This window comes from Phalacrocorax carbo, chromosome 3 (genome assembly GCF_963921805.1).
Source record: "Phalacrocorax carbo chromosome 3, bPhaCar2.1, whole genome shotgun sequence".
Classification (NCBI taxonomy): domain Eukaryota; kingdom Metazoa; phylum Chordata; class Aves; order Suliformes; family Phalacrocoracidae; genus Phalacrocorax; species Phalacrocorax carbo.
This window is the reverse complement of record NC_087515.1, coordinates 128,691,763-128,713,315: the sequence shown is the minus strand read 5'-3', so window position 1 is coordinate 128,713,315 and position 21,553 is coordinate 128,691,763. Positions and strand designations below refer to the sequence as shown.

General features: G+C 52.2%; 2 protein-coding genes across 3 annotated transcripts in view; one reads left to right on the top strand and one right to left on the bottom strand.

The window, feature by feature from the left end:
- HADHA (hydroxyacyl-CoA dehydrogenase trifunctional multienzyme complex subunit alpha) overlaps nucleotides 1–3,579 on the bottom strand; it is a 28,431-nt gene extending 24,852 nt beyond the window's left edge. Inside the window, exon 1 of the mRNA XM_064448397.1 lies at nucleotides 3,429–3,579. Coding sequence (XP_064304467.1) covers nucleotides 3,429–3,516 — 88 coding nt within the window. The 5' untranslated portion in view covers nucleotides 3,517–3,579. The remainder of the gene's footprint in view (nucleotides 1–3,428) is intronic.
- Nucleotides 3,580–3,797: 218 nt separating this feature from the next.
- Nucleotides 3,798–19,812, top strand: HADHB (hydroxyacyl-CoA dehydrogenase trifunctional multienzyme complex subunit beta). Of its 2 annotated transcripts, none has more exons than XM_064448396.1 (16): nucleotides 3,798–3,883; nucleotides 6,069–6,143; nucleotides 6,523–6,564; nucleotides 8,077–8,173; nucleotides 8,797–8,841; nucleotides 10,468–10,567; nucleotides 11,762–11,849; nucleotides 12,438–12,625; nucleotides 13,942–14,122; nucleotides 15,002–15,123; nucleotides 16,419–16,498; nucleotides 16,587–16,634; nucleotides 17,048–17,135; nucleotides 18,020–18,094; nucleotides 18,578–18,742; nucleotides 19,565–19,812. In XM_064448396.1, exons 2-16 carry the CDS (start codon nucleotides 6,077–6,079, stop codon nucleotides 19,598–19,600), a joined length of 1,422 nt encoding a protein of 473 aa, XP_064304466.1. In that variant the 5' UTR covers nucleotides 3,798–3,883; nucleotides 6,069–6,076; the 3' UTR covers nucleotides 19,601–19,812. The 2 variants fall into 2 exon arrangements, with proteins under 2 accessions (XP_064304466.1, XP_064304465.1); XM_064448395.1 differs by having other exon boundaries at nucleotides 3,799–3,883; nucleotides 8,074–8,173.
- The last annotated feature ends 1,741 nt before the right edge of the window (nucleotides 19,813–21,553 follow it).

Below are 21,553 nucleotides of genomic sequence, written 5' to 3'. Positions count from 1 at the left end.
TAGGCTGAGTCCCTGCCAAAGTTGCTTTAAGTCTGAAATCTAGCAGAAGCTTTACTTCTTAAGCACCATATGCACATCTATGCACTGGAACTCAGCCATGTAGCTAGGGGAGGTTCACTGCTCAACGCTGGTGAAGCATTCAGGAATGAAACATTCCCATTCCCATCAGAAAGAAGGCAGAAAATCCAGTACAGGGAGAACAAACTCAAAGCCTCAGCCTGCACCTCGCCGACAGGCGCTTCCCCCTCCCCACAGCCCCGTGACATGGGCTCAGGGCTGGAGCTCCGCTGCACTTTGTCCCTCTTCCCACTTCATCCCCTGTGCTGGCAGCAGGGACTGACCTTTGTGCTCCATTCCCCAAGCCCAGGATACACGGTGCGACACTGTGGGGATGGAAATTCAGTGTCAGAGTGTCCCGGCAGATGGGTTTGTGTCTGCGTGAGTGTGTCATGTGCCCACAACACTATTTTATAAATAAAGAGCAAACTGGTTTGTACTCCAAAGCTACTTTAAAGTATTTTTGGACTATGACAATGGCCAGATCATGACTGCTGCAGCCAACATTCATTTCTTTAAACTTTTTGTGCGCTGAAGTCAGGTACTCCTGAAACTAAGTGCCGATGCTCATTCCCCACAAATCTGAGCATGGTCTGAGAACAATTCTTCTGCTGACAGATGCTCCTCAGCTGAATATGATGCATTTTCGACAGCAGTATTTTAACTCAATATAGGCCACGCAGCCCTGAAGGCTGGGATGCGGGAAGGTAAGCAGCACCTCGCTCTCCAATGCCCACTGAGAGTGGAGTACATCACATGCAAAACACACAGTCTCAGTTAAAAATAAAAAGTGAAGGGATTCATTAACTTGTTTCTCCTTCTATGGTCTAACATGCTTTCCTCTTTTGTATCGGTTTCTGAACAGACTGCTTCCACGAAAACCTTAAGCCTTGAATTCCACTTTGCCTTTCAGTTCTAGCAAAACAAAAGATATGAAGCGGGGAAAAAAAATATCAAGGGCACGACTGAACACATCTCACTACATTTTAATACAAACTCTTTTGGGGAAGGTACTGTCATTAGAGTAACAGCTGCTTAATGCTTGAGTGAGGTTTCTTTAGCCTGACAATATTCTGTTTTAGAGCCCAGAACACTTGTGGAAAACGTGTCGAAAACTAGAAGCACATTTACTTGGTCACAGTCACAGCACGTCTGCTTGAGGCGTTGATTCATTCAGCAGTACAACAGTAACATGCCAAGATTGGAGCCAGAAAAATCCTCCTTCAGAGTACTGAAGGAAGCAGCAGCCGGCCAGATGTACGCTTCTGCCATTTCACTAACATTCACTCTAAAATTAAAAGCCTTGAATATTGATTCCATTTTCACTATTTCACTCTCACTAAAAGACCGCCTAGAGACGGGGACACCAACGCTTCAGACAGTCGCTCTCAGGACTTTGCTGAGAGCTCAGACGCAGCAGAGGAGGAAGAACACCCCTTTCACACAGCCTAGCCAGGACCTGTTTCTTCCCCACTTTCTCTTTTCTCTGCTGTTTCCTCGCCTGCTTCCCTGTCCAGCACTTCCCCGTCCCGCCCTTCCACTCACCCAGCCGTGGCATGCCCCTTGAAGTGGGAACAGCATCCATGGGTAGTTCAGGAGAAAAGCCTTCTTGCGCTCCTGGACCAAGCCGAGCACCAGCAGAGCGAAACAGCCAAAGCTCAGCACAACTGCCCACACTCTCAGCCTGCACCTGCGAGCTGCCAGCACAGAGAGCTGAACTGCGAGACGGGAAACTTTTGGGAAGCTGAGCTTTCCTTTCCCCTCTGGGAACCTGCTAGCACACGGCAGGTGGCTCAGCAGGTACGGCCAGCTCTCGAGCTCACACTGGTTGCCTTCTGCACGCTTCTTGGCCTGCCTCGGCGAGGCCTGCATCCAATTTAACACACGCTTTGTTAGGGCAGAGCAATGCTATTAATTATAGCAAGCGGCAGCATCCTCACAGCCGCTCCAGGACTGTTTGCGATGAAGAATATTGCCAGTTATAACAAGTCCAACCAACAATAGCCTGAGCACCCACTGGAGTTACCACAGTTCTGCTTGTCACGGATCGCAGCGCCCTGCTCCTGCAGCGACCAGCTCATGCACACACTCGCTCCAACGCTGCACATAAGACAGGTATTAGGTTTAAACGAAACATTGCTAGACTTCAGCTCAACCTTAATACCAGACCCTGAGGCCCCTCAACGCACAGGAATATGAACCTGTTTCCAACACCTCTGAGCCTTGCCCTCCGGTCTTCCAAGGGCACCTGGTGACTCCTTGATTTGGTGGCTCTGCAAGGAGCCACGACCCACCTCGCCACAGGCGCCACGGACACGCAGGAGCGCGCTGAGGCCCTGCCTGGGTTGGCAGATTGGAAGGGAGCATTAAGCGACAGCTGAAGCTGCTTGCATACCGAAGTAAAGACAGATGGCAGGCACCTGGAGACACAGACATGCCTGGGGGAGTTCTCCCCACCTACCCGGGGACACTGGGGTACCCCATCCCACAGACGCACCTGTGTGCCTGGAGGAGAGCTCCAGGATCCAGACATCCAAGGACATCAGGACACCCACCCCAGGCATACACACACAGACACTGGGGACAGACACACACACATAAGGACAGAAGGACACACTCTTCCTGCGGATCAGCTTATGTGCAGAGGGCAGGGTCAACCGGACGGTCCCCCCAGCCCACGCAGGGTCACAGAGACCCCTCCCCAATGACTCCCAAAACGTGTCCATGTGCAAGGACATGGGTGCCGTGGCCGGGCACACGAAGGCCAGCCTGCCTCGGGGACTAGTGCCGGAGCATCTCCCCCGTGGGGGCACAAACACCCCCACGCAGGATTCCCCCCCGTAGCCCCCCAGGACACGGAGACACAGCCCCCTGCTCTGGGGAAATCTTTTTTTTGGGGGGGCTGGAGGGTGTAGGGACATGCCAGGGATCCCCCACGCGGTTCACAGGCCGTGGGGACAACACTCTGGCACAGGACACAAAGACACGCGGGGACACTTCCACGGCAGCCCCCGCTGACAGACACACTGGGAACACCTCCCCGTCCCGTTCCTCACAGGCCTTTCCCCGGCAACACCCCATTTCCGCACAGTCCCCACGCTGACACGTACGCCTGAGCATATACCACCCGGTAACACCCCCCTCAACACCACCTTCACGCGTGGGCACACCGCCCCTCACAGCTCCACAGCAGCGCCACCCTCACAGGTGCCCCCCTCCCCACATCACCTCAGCGACACCCCGTCCCTCACCGCTCACGCGTGGGCACACCGCCCAGGACACGCTCACGAGTGGATCCCCCCACCCAACCCCGACCACTCCGCCACCGCTGAGCGGGAAGCAACAGCCGCCGCCCCGGGGCTCGGGCTCACCCGCGGGCGGCGGGCGGCGGGCCGGGCCGTACTTGGCGGCGGCCGTGAAGCGCCCCAGGCTGCCGATGGCGCGGACCGCAGCCGCCATCTTTGCTGCGCGGGAGGTCGAGTGAGGGAGAAGCAGCCTAGGGGGCTTAACCCCGCCATCTCCTCCTCCTGCCCCGCCCCGCCCGCGGCTGCCCGCAACACTGCCTGTCCGTTCCGCCACAGCTAGCTGCTACCTCTATCCCTTTTCTCCCCTCGTCGTGAGATGTCGGATATTTCTAGCCCTTGCCGAGCGGGAGAGGCGGGTGGGGGAGCGGGAGTACGCGGGTAGGGATGGCGGGACGGGCGGCGTCCCACAGGCTTAACGATGGGCAGCCCGGCGGGCGATAGCCGTAGCGGGGCCCTTCCTGAGGGGCGGCGCGGTGGGGCGGTGGCGGTGGCGGTGGTGGTGATCCGGGGTCCGAGCGGAGGTTCGCGGCTGGTCTGCGGGGGCGGCGGGGGCCGACGGGGAGGAGGGGGCTGCTGGGGTGGGTGGTCGGTCCGTCCCGGATGGCGGAGGGGCGGCGGGTTGTGTACATGAGGAGTGCGGGGGCTGCTTAATTTTGGGGGGGGTCTCATGGGGTTCGTGGGGAATACTGAGTAATTTTGGGGGCTCTGGTGGGGGACGTGCGGCCCCTGAGTGTGTGCGTGAAGAGAGGGGGAGGTTGTGTGCGGCTGAGTGCGTGCGTAGTGGGTCTGAGCTGTGTGTGGGGTTGGGGTGTGTGTGTGTGGAGTGTGGGTATGGGGCGGGGGGGCTGTAGCGTGGATCGGAAAGGTGGTGTGGTGTGCGCAAGAGTTACGGAATCATCGCAGACTGGTGGGGGCTGGAAGGGCCCTCTGGAGCTCACCCCGTCCCACCCCTGCTGGAGCAGGCACCCCCAGAGCAGGGGCACAGGGCCGCGTCCAGGTGGGGGGTGAATGTCTCCAGGGAAGGGACCCCACAGCCTCTCTGGGCAGCCTGTGCCCCTGCTCTGGCACCCGCACAGGGAAGGGGTTTGTCCTCATGTTCAGGGGGAGCTTCCCGTGTTCCAGCTTGTGCCCGTGGCCCCTTGGCCTGGCGTTGGGCACCGCTGAAAAGAGCCCGGCCCCATCCTCCTGACAGCCACCCTTCAGATATTTATAGGCACTGATGAGATCCCCCCTCAGCCTTCTCTTCTCCAGGGTGAACAGACCCAGGTCTCTCAGCCTTTCCTCACCAGGGAGATGCTCCAGTCCCGAGATTACCCTTGTAGCCTCTGCTGGACTCTCTCCAGTAGTTCCAGGGTCAGGGGTGTTGTGTGTGTGGGGTTGGGGCTGATGTGGAAGCAGGGCAGATGCTGCAGGCTCTGGAAGGAGCTTCACCCAGATTGATTTGCATGTGTAGGGGTGTTTTTGTGTGTAGGGGTGTCTTTCTGGGGTGCCGGGGGAGCAGCTGGGATAGCGCGTGTTGTGAGGGGCGAGGCCGGTTTGGTCTGTGGCTGCGCTGTGGGGAGAGCGGCTGTGCAGCGTGCCAGGCGTGGGGCTGGCGTGGGTACTTATTTTGTCAGTTGGGCAGGGAAGATTTGGAGCAAAGCTTCAGTCAGGCACAGGAAGGGAGCTCAGCACAGATGGAGGAAAAGCACTGTTTCAGAGAGGCGATACAGAGAAAGATGCTGGCGAGGAGGAGGTCTGTTTTCTGGACCTTTCCTGACATGAGGAGCCTAGGTTTGGTTTGTGGGGTGCTGGAATAGCCGGAGTGGGCTGGGGAACGAGGCACGCTGCGTGGCATGTTGGAGGTACGGAGCTGTAGGGCACGAGATGTAAACCTGGCAGGGGCTGGCTGGCAGCTTACGCTGGGTTTTGGGAAGCTGTAGGGAGCTGCAGTACCCAAGTGGGCTCAGCTTGGGTCTGCAAGTGTTTCTCTCACGCTCTAGGGAAAATTGTGTGTATTTGGGAGAGAGAGAGCTGTTAGCCTGAATGCTAAAATCATGGTAGGATAAGGTGAACGGTGCTGTGAAGAGCCAAAAAGCTGGAGCTGCAAGGACCATGTTTTTGCCCTAGGCAATAAAAAACTATAGATGAGGATTTATTTGTAGGGAAACCCTGTTTTGGAACAAGCTTTGGGGAAGCTACAGAGGAAGGTTTTGGGGAAGCTACAGAGGAAGGTTTTGGGGTAGCGGGTGCCATCTTGTTCTGCTACCCGTGGGGATAAGCCACGGAAGTTACTGTGGTTAGCATCGACAGTTAAAACGAGGAGTAGTGGCATGAAATTGTGCCAAGGAGAGTGCATCAGGAGAGTCACACTGGCAGCGAGATTGGCTGGGCGCTGGGACAATTTTCCAGTGGGGAAGCGGTGGAGCAGTTTTTGGAAGGGGAATCGAAAACTGCACTGGCTGGTGTTTGTACAGTGCTGGGTCACTGGGGAGATGGGTATTTATTTACAGGAACGTTTGCAGGCCACAGTCAGAAGCCAGGCTCCTCGTGTGTTAGATGCTGTTTGGAAAGTGTAATAGGAAGTGATTCTCTGTGCTGCTGCCCTCGGAGTGTCTTCTGTTTCTTTGCTTTCTTGGCTCTCTGTGAAGTAGGCAGATCGCTTACCTGGAAATTGTTCCGACTAGACCAGATTGGACTAATACCAGGCTTTCTCCACCTCTCTAGGTATCAAAATGAGTTCCATGCTGACCCATGCCATCAGAAACCTCCCTGCTTCCTCAGCATGGGCTACCAGGGTCTGTAAGTATCTTTACATTTATTAAAAGCTTGAATTGGTGGGTTGTAAAGTTCAGGTTTAAGTGCTGGGTTTGGAGTGAATGCTCGTATCTGAATCTCTGTTCGGTTGTCATTTAAAAAAGATGATATTTTTTTAAAAATAAACAATTCCACTGCTGCCGTATTTGTTTCTTCCCACATCAGATGTAGGAGGAATCTCAACGGGGAATAAGAACTGTGTCGTTTTTATGAAGAGAGTAAAGTAAAATATATCTCGCAGGTGTTCAGGTGCAGTTGTCTTACCATGGCATTATCTTACTTTTTAAACAGTTCTTACAGCAACTATAAATGTTTTCAACGTTTCAGGTTTCACAGACGCTATTTTTCCATTTCTTGTTTTCAGTTGCTCGATCGCTCAGCTGCTCTTCACACGTACAAGCTGCAGGTAAAGAGAAAACACCAGGAATCTCAGCGGGTCTGTGCTATTGACGACTGTTTTTGAAGCTGCCTCCCTTTTCCAGAGCCTCATTTGACACAAATCTCAGAAACGTGGTGCAGACAGCTTTAGAGTGCCCCGCAAAGGTTGCAGACCAGAGAAACTACAGGCAAACCACTGTCGGCAGCAGAGCCCTCCCCACCTCCGTGTGCCCCTCGCTCCCAGCAGCTGTGCCCAGTCCAGAGCTCACGCCCCATCGTCACCTGATAGATTGCTATTTCTAGAACCTAAACGGGGACGCTAAGCTCGGGGTTTATAAGCTGTCCGGGCATAACCAGGTCGCTTGCCCAGAGGGGAGGGGGTTGTCCCTGATAAGGAGAAGCTTGTGGAATTAGCTCTGAAGTCCAGTGAGACCAGTAAGAGGTTCAGGTCTCGGTAGAGCTGCTAAGCGCGCACGGTTACGTGGGTTTTTAGCTGTGGCCCTTAGTGAGTGGTCGGGGCAATCCAGTGTTCTGGGATTCATGTGGGGGGGTTGCTCGGGTGACTAATGCTTCGAGCTGCGTGGATTTTGGAAGCTGGCCTTGGCAGCAGCTCCCCCTCATCCCCTTGGCTTTGCACAGAGAGCCTTGTATAACTCAAGAACAGTGCTGGAGTTTCATACTGGTGCTCGTGCTTGCTTGAGCACGGTGTTTAGTTGGCCTTAATCTGCTTTTATGTGTCTTTGTCCTTTTCCTGCTTGTAAAAGGAGCTGCTCCATGCCACCATAAACGCTCATGAAGATTTGCAGGCCTGGTAGCATTAGGATATTCTCATTGAACTCTCTGTTAATCATCACTCTGGAAGAGCTCTGACAATGGCCTGTCGAACGATACTGTATTGTGACGTGCTTTGTCTTGAACCTGGGGTGCTCGGACACCTTACAGAGAAGCAGCGAGTTACCCACAGCAACCATACGTGCTCTTCTCACTACTGCTTTCCTGCGGGGGTGAAAGTTAGGTGACTTATTGAACTGTATTTTGATTTACCTTGAGTTATCTCGCCTTTTCTGTGCAGTGAGAGCACATACGCAGGCAGTTACTGTGGAAGGCAGGTTGCTGTTTGCAGTCCTTGCTGCTCCCCAAGTAAGAGACCATATGAGATCCTACTCAGGCTTTTGAGTTTGCTCCACCTTATCCCTATTCTAAGCTGCACAGCAGTTTTAGAGGTGTCTCTTCCTGTAACATTCTTGTCAGTGGTGACGGAGGCTGGGAATTATGTGCCTTTATTCTCAGCTGTGCTGTTGCCTCAGTGGAGCTGTAGATGAAGCTCTGCTGGTGGGGGAAGTACTGAGTTGTTAAAGCATTTTTCACAGGTCACATAATTAACCAGGCAGAGACAAGAATACAGCCCAGGTGTCCTGCCTACTCTGGTCTTCACTTCGGCACCAAAAGGGAACAATGTCCCTAGTTTTCTAGTAGTTTTAACAGAATCTTGCTTTATGCTTGCTGGTATTCTTGTTAATAGTCACTTCTCTCTTAGCAGTCCAGCCTAAGAGTAAGAAGACCTTAGCCAAAAGTGGTGTGAAGAATATCGTTGTGGTGGAGGGCGTCCGTATTCCATTTTTGCAGTCTGGCACCTCGTAAGTATAAAATAACAAGAAAATATATGCTGGCTTGGTTAATGGTAGAATCTTTCTGAGAAAAAAATTGGCTCGCTTGTTCGTTTTAATGTAGTTATTCTAATGCCTGAAAGTACTGGCATGGCAGTGAGCGAGTCTGCTGCAGTTATTCCAGCTTACCTCATGAAAAAATGTGGTTTGAAGAAGATGGCCCTCGTACACGAGTTCTGAGAAGAACGAGGATTTGTGCTGCACGTCTAGAGGAAGCTGTTGGTGAAACTATAGCAAATAAAGCAAAGAGCTTCACAAAACTAGCAGGACAGGTGCAGAGAATCTGCTGCAGACTCTTCTTGCTAGCAGCAAATTCATGGCTGAATTAGGACCAGACCTAACTCTTAGGATGGGTAGGGGATTTCTTTATTCTGTTACTGCTGCTTTTCAGCATTTTTAGTACAGTGATTGCGTGCTGACCGATGCACGGATGGTCTCCACACGCAGGGTTATGAAACGTTTGATTATAAACGCGGTGGAGCATTTGTGGTATGTCACCAGTTCTGTGCTGCTGACATGCACTTACAGAGTGAGGTAGACATCTGTATTGGGTTCTGACGCTCCTAAGTTTCTGCCTCTTCTTTAAATTCCAGGTATGCGGATCTTATGCCCCATGACTTAGCAAGAGCAGCGCTGCAGTAAGTAAATCGAATACTAGAAGGGCCAGAAAACTTTCTCTTGTTGAACTGTTGGGGTCCCAGTGTTGGGGTGTTGTGGCTTCAATGGGTTTGGAAGCCAAGGCTCTAGCTTTGTCTCTGAACGATACGATCCAGCTGCTTCATTTTTAATGGTCCGCCACTGCCTTAGGAGGTGGCTTAAGCAGTAGGGTTTATAATAGGCTTGTGTTAAAGTGCGTTGTTATACAGAGGTTGCGTCGTTGTCCTGCTTGACAAATTCTGAATGTAGTTGCCTAAATACAGAGATTGTAGCTAAAGCTGAGGTGTTCTTACAGTGCATGGGAAAAACGGTCTGGGCACTGAGGAGAGAACTAAGTGGCAACAAGAATAACAAGCTAATTCTGTCATCTTGCCTGTCCCTTCCATTCCCTTCCATTCCTTCCATTATCGCTCTCTGCAACTGCCTAAAAGGAGGCTGTAGTGACGGGGGTTTGTCTCTTCTCCCAAATAAATAGCGACAGGATGAGAGGAACCGGCCCCAGGCTGCGTCAGGGGAGGTTTAGGTTGGGTGTGAGGGAAAATGCCTTCCCTGCCAGAGGGGTCAGGCCCTGGCACAGGCTGCCCAGAGAGGTGGGGGAGTCACCGTCCCTGGGGGGGTTCAAACACCGTGCAGCCGTGGCACCTGGGGCCATGGTTTGGGAGGCCTGGGGGTGTTGGGTTGGGGGTTGGACTTGGTGATCCCGGAGGTCTTTTCTAACCTTCATGATTCTGTGATTGTGTGATCCTGCAGCAATTTGACAAAAGCCGTAGGTCATTGGCAGGGGGTTTGTTTTGTTGAGAAGCAGGGCAAAGTGCTGTTGAAAAGCGAGCGGGCTTTACCAGTGGGGAACGGAGCTTTCCAAGGCCCAAGGAAAGATTGCGAGGTTGGGTGCTGTCGCGCCAAATCTGAATGCCACGTTTAGCCAAGGCAGGCTCACTTGCTCGACAGGCAGTGTTAGTCATGTGTGAGGGCTGCGTCCTGGACATCGAGGGGGTTTTAGGGTGCTGCGGAAGAGAAGTTCGTGATAGAGGTGCCTTTAGTTTCATTTCTTTTGGTGCTTTGTAGTGTATGAAACTACATTTCAATCCCGGTGGCCTTAAACCAGTGCCTGGAATGGGATTTTCTGCGGTGGCCATTTGTCGAGGCTTTCTGGCAAATTGTGCAGTATGTTTTCTAATGAACTGTGAAAACGCACCGCTCGTGTTCTGCGTGTCTTTATTGAAGTTTTACATGTTCCTACACCGGAGGTGATTGGCTTTGTTATCTCTTAAGGCCCTCTTCCTTTAATTTTGATGTCCGAGTACTCCAGATTGGGGAAGACACCAACAGCCGTGTTGGGGGCGGGCGTGGTGCAGAGTAGTTGCTTTTGTGAAATTATGTAACCGTTTATAGTGATATTATCACCACAAATATTTGCAGTCCGTAGTCAGTTATGCTTTTTGTCAAGCACATATGCACACAAGAGGCGTTCTGAACCAGGGGCGGAAGATGTGGCTCTGTTGTTGCCTTGTTCTCCAGCCAAGCTGGTGCAAAGAGGATGTTTGAGGACTGTGACAAGGTTATTGCTTACATGGTGTAAATTCTGTTTGTTTTGATCTTCTCCTCAGGGGGTTGCTGAACCGGACCAGTGTCCCGAGGGACGTTGTCGATTACATTGTTTATGGCACAGTTATCCAGGAGGTGAAAACAAGTAATGTTGCCAGAGAGGTGGGTTACGTGCGGCATTTCCCCTGCGACTCTGATTTCTGCAGCTACTAGGAGGGTGACAAACACTTGCAAAAGAAGATATTTCCAGTATTATCGTGTATTGAAACATGATTTGAGAGTATGACCTAGTTGTGCAGTATTGCCTGTCAAATAACTGTATGAGAATCTGCTGTAGATCAAGTGCATTGTAATTCTGCAAAGCCTTTCCTTGATTCTTCCCTGAAAGGGAAGCTTTTGTTAACGATTGCTGATCACTCAGCTCTAACTACTGGTTGGATTCAAATGCTGGTTTCTCCAAAGTACTTGAGAGGACCAGAGCGTGCTGCGATAGACTGTGTTACTGTGGTATTTATTTATTTTAGTTGGCCGATCAGGTGCAGCTTTTGAATGGTTTGAAGCAGAGTAGCTTAGCGGCCCTTTTTTCTGGCAGTCAGAAAACACACTTGGTGTATTATACGCAGAAAGAAGCTGCCCCACCGAAGTAACGTTGCAGAGGCAGCATGTGATTTTCTGTAACCTGGAGCTTCTGCTGCTGTTCTCTGCAACTGGGCAAAGCCATGACATAACGTGGGCTGGAAGGACTTAGCAGGTTACGAGGCTCTCCAGTTTCATCGGCCGTTTTAGCCGTGTGTACGCAAATACTTGCTTTGGTCACCTGCCAGTCATATGAGGCTGCGGCATAATTTTAACTTGGGAACAACTGCTGAACTTTAAACTAGTTGGCCGCGTCTCAAGTAGGGAAGGTCTTGCTGTGAGCAATTCTCCCATGTCAGATGAGGCGCTGCATTCTGAACTGTGGGAAATGGTTTCTGTGTAAAGGAAGTCACTGTGCCTCCTACTGAGGGGTCTAAATAACTCCTTTCGCCTACTGCCTTTGCGAATAAGGTGAAGCAAAGGTGATGTCAAGCAGTTGGAAGCTCTTTTGAAATTGTGAGCTGTGTGGTTAGTTTGTCCCTTTATTAATGGGGGACCAGAGATAGTCAGCGTGATGTGACTGAGAGCCCTGGCAGCCGCCGTTTCCTCCTGTTCCCCGAGCCCGGGGAGGGGAAGAGCTGTTGCAGTAATCGGCCGAACGAAAACTCGATGTACTTGTTTTCAGCTTAGTCTGCAAAGGCGTGTTGCTGGGCAGAAGGTAGCTTTGACCCTGTGGAGCAAAAGGTGTAGGTTTTAACAGTCATTTGTTGTTGCTCATAGGCTGCCTTGGGAGCGGGTTTCTCTGACAAAACTCCAGCTCACACCGTCACCATGGCTTGCATTTCTTCAAACCAGGCTATGACCACAGGTATGTTGGCTGGAAGAACGAGCTGTGGGTTTGAGAAGGAGCTTAGCAATTCCTCTACATCCCTCATCTAACTCACGCTGCTTAGTGAATATAAGTAAGCATCTTAAGAAATTCTGGAGTGGAAGGAAAGTTTTCGAACCAATGAAATATAATATTAAACCAGTGTCCGCTGTAGATCTGCCAGCAGCTGGACACCCTTTGCATTCAGTAATAGTCTCTGCTCCATGTCCATGTTAGCTTGGGAGGTAAAGGCTGCATCTTGCTAAGGAAGTTGCTGCCTTTCAGGCTACTTTCATCTTTGACTTAGCCTAAACAGAGAGAAAAAAAAATTGAGACCCCGTTGCTGTCCTGAATCACTGGGGGTATTCTTCTCCCAACTGCTGTGGGTGACAGAAGTGGAAGCAAAGTTACAAAACTAGTATGATTCAGAAAATGTCTGTTCAGCCTGCTCCCTCCCTGTTAAGCGTGTGTTAACTCGGCCAAAGCCAGAGGCTGGAGAAGGAAATCAAATGTAGTCGTACCCAGGCACTGATGGGGTAAGTGGTGCTTCTCCCCACAGTTCTCATGGGAAACTCTTTCGTTCCACAGGCGTGGGGATGATCGCAGCTGGGCAGTGCGATGTTGTCGTAGCGGGAGGCGTGGAGTTGATGTCAGACGTTCCCATTCGTCACAGTAGGAAGATGAGGAAGACTATGCTCACTCTTAACCGAGCCAAGACCTTGGGCCAAAAGCTCTCCCTGATTTCCAAAATTCGCCCTGACTACTTTACTCCTGAGGTAATTTTTTTTTTTTCAGGTGTTTAGATGCTTAAGGTAGACTGTTGTATAAGAAGGTGTAAAACAAGTTGGCTTAGGTAATTTTTTTAGCCTCGATGGAGAGGATTTAAAAAGGGTAAGGTTGCTGCCTGCGGCTCACCTTTATCGGGTCTTTCTCCTGTGCTTTAGGTTAAAACTGCAGTTGACTCATGCACCTCACAGTGTTCTTGTCTCTCTGCTTTGTCTTCTTACGTGTTGGCCTTCGGTAAACCTAACTTATTTCAAAACTTCCCTCCCCTGCAACTCCTAGGCAAACTGTGCTGAAGACTACAAAAATAGAAGCTTTTTCCCATAAATGTAGAAATTATGCAAGAGTCCTAAAGGGCCAGAAGAATTTTTGTTTCCTTGATAATATAAGTAACATGCTTAATATCAGAAAGCAATATCCTCAGTTTATTAATATAATGGTTGTTTGATTACCCTGTCTTAAATTTGCCTCATGATGACTGCTCCGGCTGCATCCTGCCAGGCACCGAACATGTTCAGCTCCCACGTCTGGGCCCTGACAAGAATCAGCGCTCTGCTGGTTACTGTCAGGCGTCTGCTGTAGGGAGAGCCACTTTTTGCCTTGGAGGTCGTGAGAGAGGTGAATTATGGGTGGTGGAGGTGGGAAGGCAAAAGCACTTCCCTCCTTACCACCGCCGAGCTCTTCCCGAGAAAACTTGTGTGCGTCTGTCCCGCTGCTGGCCGCCTTCAGCGTGAGCGCAGCGAAGGACAGCGTACGTACAGCAGAGGTGAGACCCAAAGTCCAAATAAGGTGTGAAAATTGCAGGCTTAAATGCACGCAGGGATTTCCTGTGTGCTGCTGAAAGAATAAAAGCCGAGCTGAACTCACTTGCTGGCTCCGGTTTTGCTTGCGGAGGGGATTGACAAGGAGTTTTAAGGTCTCAGGATGTGCTGTTTCACCTTGGACCAAAAAGTCCGGTCCCCCTTCGTAGGAGAGTCCTTGTTAAATGGACAAGGCAGCCTCTCTCTATCTGCAGGTGCAAATCCAACACGGTTCTTGAGGCCCTGGCGTAAGCAGCAGTCTGGGTCTCATTTTTTGTATCCACTTTTTTTCCAAAATCTTTGAAAGTGATGGTTCCACTAATACATTTGATCAAGTCACTTCTGCTTTCGTTACCATGTGTTGGTTGTATAGCTCTAATATTAAGTGCTTTGCGTAACGGATGGAAGGGCCTCGCTGGCTGACTGCAGGGTTAATCAGCTTCTGGACTGCACGTGACTGCCCAGGGACAGGGGTTTATGTGCGCTGACTGTATTTTCCTGTTTTGTAGCTCCCAGCTGTGGCAGAGTTCTCCACCAGCGAGACTATGGGGCACTCAGCCGATCGTTTGGCTGCTGCCTTTGCCGTTTCCCGTTTGGAGCAAGATGAGTACGCCCTCCGTTCACACACGCTAGCCAAGAAAGCCCAGGACGGAGGCTTGCTACTTGATGTGGTACCCTTCAAAGTGCCAGGTAACAGCACATGTTTCATTGCTAGCGTGCACTGGTTCAATAAAATACTTTATTTAGAAAACCAGGGGAAGTCTGGGGTCAGATTCGTAATGTTCTGCCTATGTGATACGGATTTTAACTCTGATATGCTCTGTTTCTCCCTGGAAAACTACTCACGTAGGAGCGTGTTTCTGAACACACGTGTCTAAATACATAAACATATCCTTCCATATCTAAATGTTGTCATGCCCACCTCGTGTCCGTGCTAAGGTGGCGATAGAGCAAGGAAAATCGGAATGGTTGGACCAAGAATCCCACCTGCTCTTTGGTCAGGCGAGAGCGCCTGTTTTTATACCCCAAGCTATTAACAACAAATAGAAAGCCTAATAAAATCCCAGTCTGATAAATCAGGTGCAGGACAGGAAGGGTTGCATATAGTCTTTATACTAAAATTGGTACCTTTTGTTAACTGGCTTATTTAAGGAGCCAGAAGATAGATATATCTGGTTCTTCCCAGCGCTCTTACTTCCTCAGACTTGGCACACAAGCGTGTACTGATGTAGGCTCAGTTGTACAATTTAGGCTTTGTAATCAGAATTTAAATTCTTTTATCAACTGGGTTTTCCATGCGGTAGTTTTTTCTTACAATAAATAGATTGCAGCTCTTTGTTTTTGCAGTCTTCAGAGAGAAAGTAATGTAACTTCAATTAATAAGTGCTATTTTTTAGCCAAGTTAAATATCCTGGTACCATGAATGATTTTCCCTTTTCTTCTCCTCCCACTTGTCATAAAAAGCACAGTTTTCTCTTTTTTTTTTTTTTTCCCCTCTGGACATCTGAGGTGTAAATTCATGTATGTTGCTGACTTTCTTAGTTTAAACATGCTTTTTTTCATCAACAGGCAAAGACACTGTTACGAAAGATAACGGGATCCGTCCTTCCTCCATGGAGCAGATGGGCAAGCTGAAGCCGGCTTTTGTCAAGCCGTACGGGACGGTCACAGCTGCCAACTCCTCCTTCCTGGTAAGGTGTGCTCCCATGGCTCTGCGGGCCAGAGGGGAACGTCCCGTTTACCCTCTGCCTCCCTTCAGCACGTAGATCAAGCTGGTTAATCCATGGGAATCAGTTGTCTCCTTGGTAACATCACCCGCTTTCAGGTTTTTCAAGGGTGACTTTGAACCATGTTACAATTGGTGAACTTGGGTACCGGATTGTTTCGTTTTAAAATCACTAACTAAACCCCTGAAGTTTTGGTCTGTCTCCCCTGCTTGCTTTTCTGTAGCTGCCTCGTGAGGGCTGATCATTCAAAGGCATGTGTAGAAATTCTGTCCTAGGATGGGATTCATCACACTGTAGATGTTAGTAGTTTTAGTCTCAGCTTTTCACTTTAAGGCTTGCCCTGTAACGCGCAGAGGGGAAGGAGCGATTTCTCTAGCACATCTACGATGGCCTCTCTTCTGCATATGCTCCTTTGTCTCTCTCTAGTGCTTTTCAAGGAAGCTTTCATAGATGCTGAAGTCTAATGTAGTTGTGTAAATTAGGCGAGGTTTATCCGAGCCCCAGTTCCTGAGACTCGGTAGACGGTGATTTTCCCTGAAATTCTCCCGCGGAGGGCTCGAGGTGTCTGCCTTGTTCCTGCAGGCAGCCCTGGCAGAGTCTTGTCTGTTTAAAAGGCCGTTCCATGGGTTGTGAGGAGCACTTCAAAGGAAGCAAGTAACTACTGCTGGGGCTCTTTCAGCAGCGATGCTGTTTACTCCTTGGCATTCTTGGGGACTTACAAAAGCCCGGTAGTGCCACAGCCTCGGTGTTAGGACCAGCTGAAGCACTGTTGGTGTGCTCTAGGCCGCGGGTCTGTAGGCCAGCTTAGACTATTACCCCAGAAATGAGTGGTGATGTGCCAAAGCCATGATGTTCATTTTGGCAAGGTGGTGAACCTGTGCCTTGTGTCATCCCAGGATGATTCCCCCCAGGTTTTGGGATGGAGCTGAGCGGACAGGTGAGCGTTTGGGGAAACCAGCTTGTCCTCAGGACTGGCAGGACACTCGGGCACCCCTGCCCTGTTTGAAACCAGGGGGAGCTGTGGGTCTGGACCGTAAGGAAGCGCTTCGGCGGCATGTGTGCTAACATCGTTCAGAGATCATCCATCCCTTGGCTCAGTCGTGCAGGCTTGTTCTTTGTCCCATAGCACAGGGGGGTGTCGTGGAAGCTCTGGCTCTGTTGGGGTCCTCCTTGCCAGCTGCTCTGCAGAAGGGCTGTCAGGCTCGGTCTGTGCTCGCTCTTCAGGCAGCGACCTCACTGCGTGTGTCTGCCTGTTTCAGACAGATGGTGCTTCGGCAATTCTGCTCATGTCTGAGGAGAAGGCTCTGGCGATGGGGTACAAACCGAAGGCCTACCTAAGGTAAAAAGAGACCGCTCTACGTGGCCTCTGAAGTCTGCTCTCACTTCCTTCTCCTCTTCCTGGTACTAATAGCCTTTCTCCTGTGCAGGGACTTTGTGTATGTGTCGCAGGATCCGAAGGACCAGCTGCTACTGGGGTAGGTGGCGATGACCAAAAGCATCCCTGACCATCCGTACTGGCACAACAGCCCTGACTTGCCATTACATGTTTGTTTTTTTTGGGAAGTGTCTCATGAGATGTTACATCTCCTCAGGCCTTCTCGCGAAGGTGCGAGAGCCGGTGTGCGAGGTGTGACTCAGCAGGGGGCGGTGGCTGACGTGGGAGAGCAGCTGTGGCAGAAATACTCACCCCGATTTGCCGGGGGGGATCTCGGCGTGTTGGTACTAGCGGGAGTTACTTGGGGTTGTGTTTCAGTCGGAGTGGGACAGGCAGAGACCTGTGCCTTGAGCCCTAGAGAGGAGGACTGTAGCGTGGGTCGCTGTGGAAAAAGGGGATGATGATGGGAGGAAACATATTCATGCCAGACTCTGTTTCTTAACCCTTCCTCAGTCCAACATATGCTACTCCCAAAGTGCTAGAGAAGGCTGGTCTGACCATGGCTGATATCGATGTGTTTGAATTCCACGAAGCTTTTGCTGTAAGTACTCTGAACACCGAGGATGCCTCTGACTGTAAAAGACCATTCTGTAGGCATCTGGTGTTGGTGAAAGCTCTTAAGACCTTCACTACCTCCTCTCTACAACTACCTGAAAGGAGGCTGTACTGAGGAGGGGGGCTGGTCTCTTCTCCCAAATAAATAGTGACAGGACGAGAGGAACCGGCCCCAGGCTGCGTCAGGGGAGGGTTAGGTTGGGTGTGAGGGAAAATGCCTTCCCTGCCAGAGGGGTCAGGCCCTGGCACAGGCTGCCCAGAGAGGTGGGGGAGTCACCGTCCCTGGGGGGGTTCAAACACCGTGCAGCCGTGGCACCTGGGGCCATGGTTTGGGAGGCCTGGGGGTGTTGGGTTGGCGGTTGGCCTTGGTGATCCTGGAGGTCTTTTCCAACCTGAATGATTCGATATTTCTATAAATGTAGATAGCTGTAATTCTACATCTATGTCTAAATGTAAGTGCTGCGTCTATTTTAACCAGAAAACATCTTTATGTTGACACAGTCCATGCTAAGAGTGGCTTTTGTTGACTGAAGTCACCAAAGGAATGCAGATTCTTTTAAAATAATAATAATAATAATAAATCTTACTTTCCCAAGACCCTTGTATGAAAGAAGCCACTTCCGCACATCGCCTGCTAATACGTGTTACGGTGCAGAGGTCGCCTGTTATTTGGACAGCCTCTTTTTCTCGCTGGGGTCGAGCTAACGTGGATCAACAGGGCTGATCCCATAAAGTGCTTTTTCCGGTTGGCTGTGTTGGCGTTGTGGCTGTAGCCAGTCTCAGGGCATCTCCTGTTTGCTAGCGCTGTCCATAGGCTTGCATCGAAGTCTGCCGTCGTCCTCGCTGACATTGCCCTCCCCTCCTTTTCAGGGGCAGATACTGGCTAACCTGAAAGCGATGGATTCAGACTGGTTTGCGCAAAACTACATGGGCAGAAAGTCAAAGGTAAGGCGCGGTCAGGGTGCTTTTATCTTCAGTTTAACTTCGGGATTGACCGGATTCCACGTTGCAGCGGGGCATGCTAGTGCTGGAAAGCAGGGCTTTTGTTAGGTCCTGCGAGGAGAAGCAACGTTGAACTCTGGGTTAGCAAATGCCCATCTGAGCAGTTTCTTTGGGAGCAATGGCATTCCCGTTGTGAGCGGGAGGTGGAGAGCTAGAGCCATAGTTGTAACTGTTGGAGAGGAGGGAATTAAAAACAATGGGAGGGGCTCAGTCCTTCTGCATGCCTCCTGCCAGCACGGGGCGTACCTGGCTGGCTGCGGGGGAAGCAGCAGAGCCTTTGGCGCGGTTTTGTGCTGTCAGCAGGCACTCGTACGGCCCAGAGAGCTCCTCCAGCGGCCCCGGCTGGCTGTGTAGGTTTAGTGTTGTGGTGAGGCCACCCTCCTTCCAGACAGGTGACTGTGTGCGTCCCTCTGTGTGTTCTTGCAGGTCGGAGCCCCCCCTCTGGAGAAGTTCAATAACTGGGGCGGCTCCCTCTCGCTGGGACACCCTTTCGGTGCCACTGGCTGCCGACTAGTAATTACTGCTGCCCACAGATTGAAGAAGGAGGGAGGGCAGTACGGCCTGATTGCTGCCTGTGCTGCAGGAGGGCAGGTAACGATGCTGCATGGCTGGCGCTCTTCCCTCTGGAGGGGGAGAGAAATTGCATTTCTGCTCCTGTTGGCGCTACACAAAACCCTGTCCAGCGACACCAGGTGCGGGGGCACCTCCGCAGTCCCGTGGCACCGGGGGTTCCTGACGCCCGCCGGCTCGGCTGGCTGCCTCCTTAGCACAGCTCGGTTCAGCGAGCCCCCTCCGCCTCGACCGCTTTCGAGACTCTCCAGCCCGCCTCAGGATCGCCCCTGGGCAGTGGCGACGGCAGCCCGTCGCTGCCCGTGTGCCACGAAAGGGAAGGGGAGATTTCTGCCACGTTCTGAGGGTTTCGCTTGGTGGCTCTCAAAGACTTCCCGGGTTGTGGTTTGTGAGCATCGTTCTAATCTTGGGGAGAGCGACCTTGGCAGGGAAAGTGGGGGGGTGAGACTCTCCCTACAGCCCCTGCAGCTGCGGATGGGAGCCCTGGTTCGGGCTGCGGCGACTGGTGGCACTTCTGAGGGCACCTGGCATGGCTGGCCCTCCGTAACCTGGGGGAGCAGGTCCCGCCGCCGCCTCCTCCCTGAGTTCCTGGTTTGGCCCTCAGGAGAGCCTGATGCTCGGGTCAGGGTGGGCTCTGCTGCTTTGGCCAGCCTGAAGCCCATCTGTGCTCTCCTGAAGCCGTCAAAGCCCTGCCTGCAGAATCCTCTTAGTGAATCGCCTCTGGATTTTCATCTCCCCTTTTATTTTAAGACAGTCGGGAGATGGGCGCCCCCCGTTAGGTGCGTGTCTGCAACAATTAGTCCTTGCGGTGACCGTTTGCTCCCTCTTTCTCTCTCTTTTCAGGGGCACGCGATGATAGTGGAGCTTTACCCTCAGTAACGGGACAAGGGACTGCTGAGTGGGTATTCACATCTCCTGTGCCTGGCAACGCCATTTCAATGCACTAATAAAAGCGTATTTACAGTCCTTCTCGGAAAGGATTTTTGGTGGCCTTTGTAAATACCTTTTAGCTACTCAGCTGGTAATTTTCAACCAATGAACACGCTCTAGGAAATATTCCAGGAGACTAAAAGTTAACGTGGCTCTTGTTCTCTCCGGTGTCCTTGTAACCTATCTGATTTCTGTTGTAACTCTTCAGTAAGCAAGGTTTCTCCCCCTGGAGAAGAAGAATGATTCCAAAGCTGCGTACAAGAGAATTAAGTTTGGAGATGAGGAGAACGCGAGGTACTGGCAGTCGGTGGGCTGAGATGGGAGTTAATGAGTCCTTGTAGGGAGTAACAGCCGTTGTTGGAAGCGGGTTCAGGCTGAGTTGGCTGGTTTGTACGGAGGGAGTTTGCTGCACAATGTCCAAACAGCATTGGAAGTAGCAAATTGCTGCTGGCAAATGAGTGTCACCGTGGTAGCCACAATAAATCGGGAAAATAAAAAAATAGTCTGGCTTTTTCCTTTCCCTCCCCTCGCCTGAAATACGCTGGGGAGGGTTTCCACGGTGTTTGTCGTGGGGGCTGTGCGCTCCGGGGCGGTACTGGGTGTCTGCCCTCTGACAGGGGCGGCAGCTGCTCCGAAACTTGCCCGGAGCCCACCTTGAGCTCCAGAGCCCCAGTGCATCACCCAGAGCCACGCTTTTGCGGCTGTTTTGGTAACTCCTGCTTCTCTGTGGCTCCTTGGTTACGCACTTTCAGCATCCGGCATTTTGGAAATGCAGGAACAGGGGCAGCGTAGTGCTTACGCCGCATCAGGTCGTTGATGAACTTCAGGTGTGCAGACTCGCGATCTTTCTCCCAAGGTTTTGGGAAGATGAGATGGCTGTCCTTGCCCTTTGGGTTCGTGTTCTGGGTGATTTTCTTCACTCGGCTCTCTGGTTTTGTTACGCTGAGGACGGCTGGTGTTATTTGCCAGGGAACAGAGATTGTTCTGAAACGCCCTGCAAAAACCTTTGAGTCCTTTGTATAAAGCAACAGCTTCTGCGACCCAGTGGCTGCTGTACAGCCCCGCGACTCGGGAGACACACCTGAGGTAAGGGACGGGCGCGACAGTGGGTGGCTCTTGTTTATTCCTGGTTGGAAATGCTGTGGGTGGGAATGCGGCGCAGGGAGGCGGGTGCGGGTGGGAGCCGCCTGGGCGAGGGGAGAAGGGCCCTGCTTGACTTTGTGCAAACAACCCCTGTGTTCCCTGCTCAAACACGGTGCTTGGTGTCCCACTTCCCCAGAGCAGGACACCGAGGCTGCACAGGGGCGCTGGGCAGGCTGGATCGATGGGCTGAGGCCAGTTGTGTGAGGTTTAACAAGGCCCAGTGCCGGGCCCTGCCCTTGGGTCACCCCAACCCCAGGCAGCGCCCCAGGCCCGGGGCAGAGGGGCTGGGAAGTGCCCGGCGGAGAAGGCCCTGGGGGTGCTGGCTGACAGCCGGCTGGGCATGAGCCAGCAGTGCCCGGGTGGCCAAGGAGGCCACCAGTCCCCGGGCTTGTGTCAGCACTGGTGTGGCCAGCAGGAGCCGGGCAGGGATGGGGCCCCTGTGCTCGGCCCTGGGGAGGCCCCACCTCGAGTGCTGGGCTCAGGTTTGGGCCCCTCGGGACAAGAAGGGCCTGGAGGGGCTGGAGCGTGTCCAGAGAAGGGCAGCGGGGCTGGGGCAGGGTCTGGAGCACAAGTGTGCTGGGGGGCGGCTGAGGGGGCTGGGGGGGTTTAGCCTGGAGAAGAGGGGGCTGAGGGGAGCCCTTCTCGCTCTCTGCAGCTGCCTGAGAGGGGCTGGAGTGAGGGGGGGGCTGGTCTCTGCTCCCAAGTCACCAGTGACAGGACGGGAGGAACCGGCCCCAGGCTGCGTCAGGGGAGGGTTAG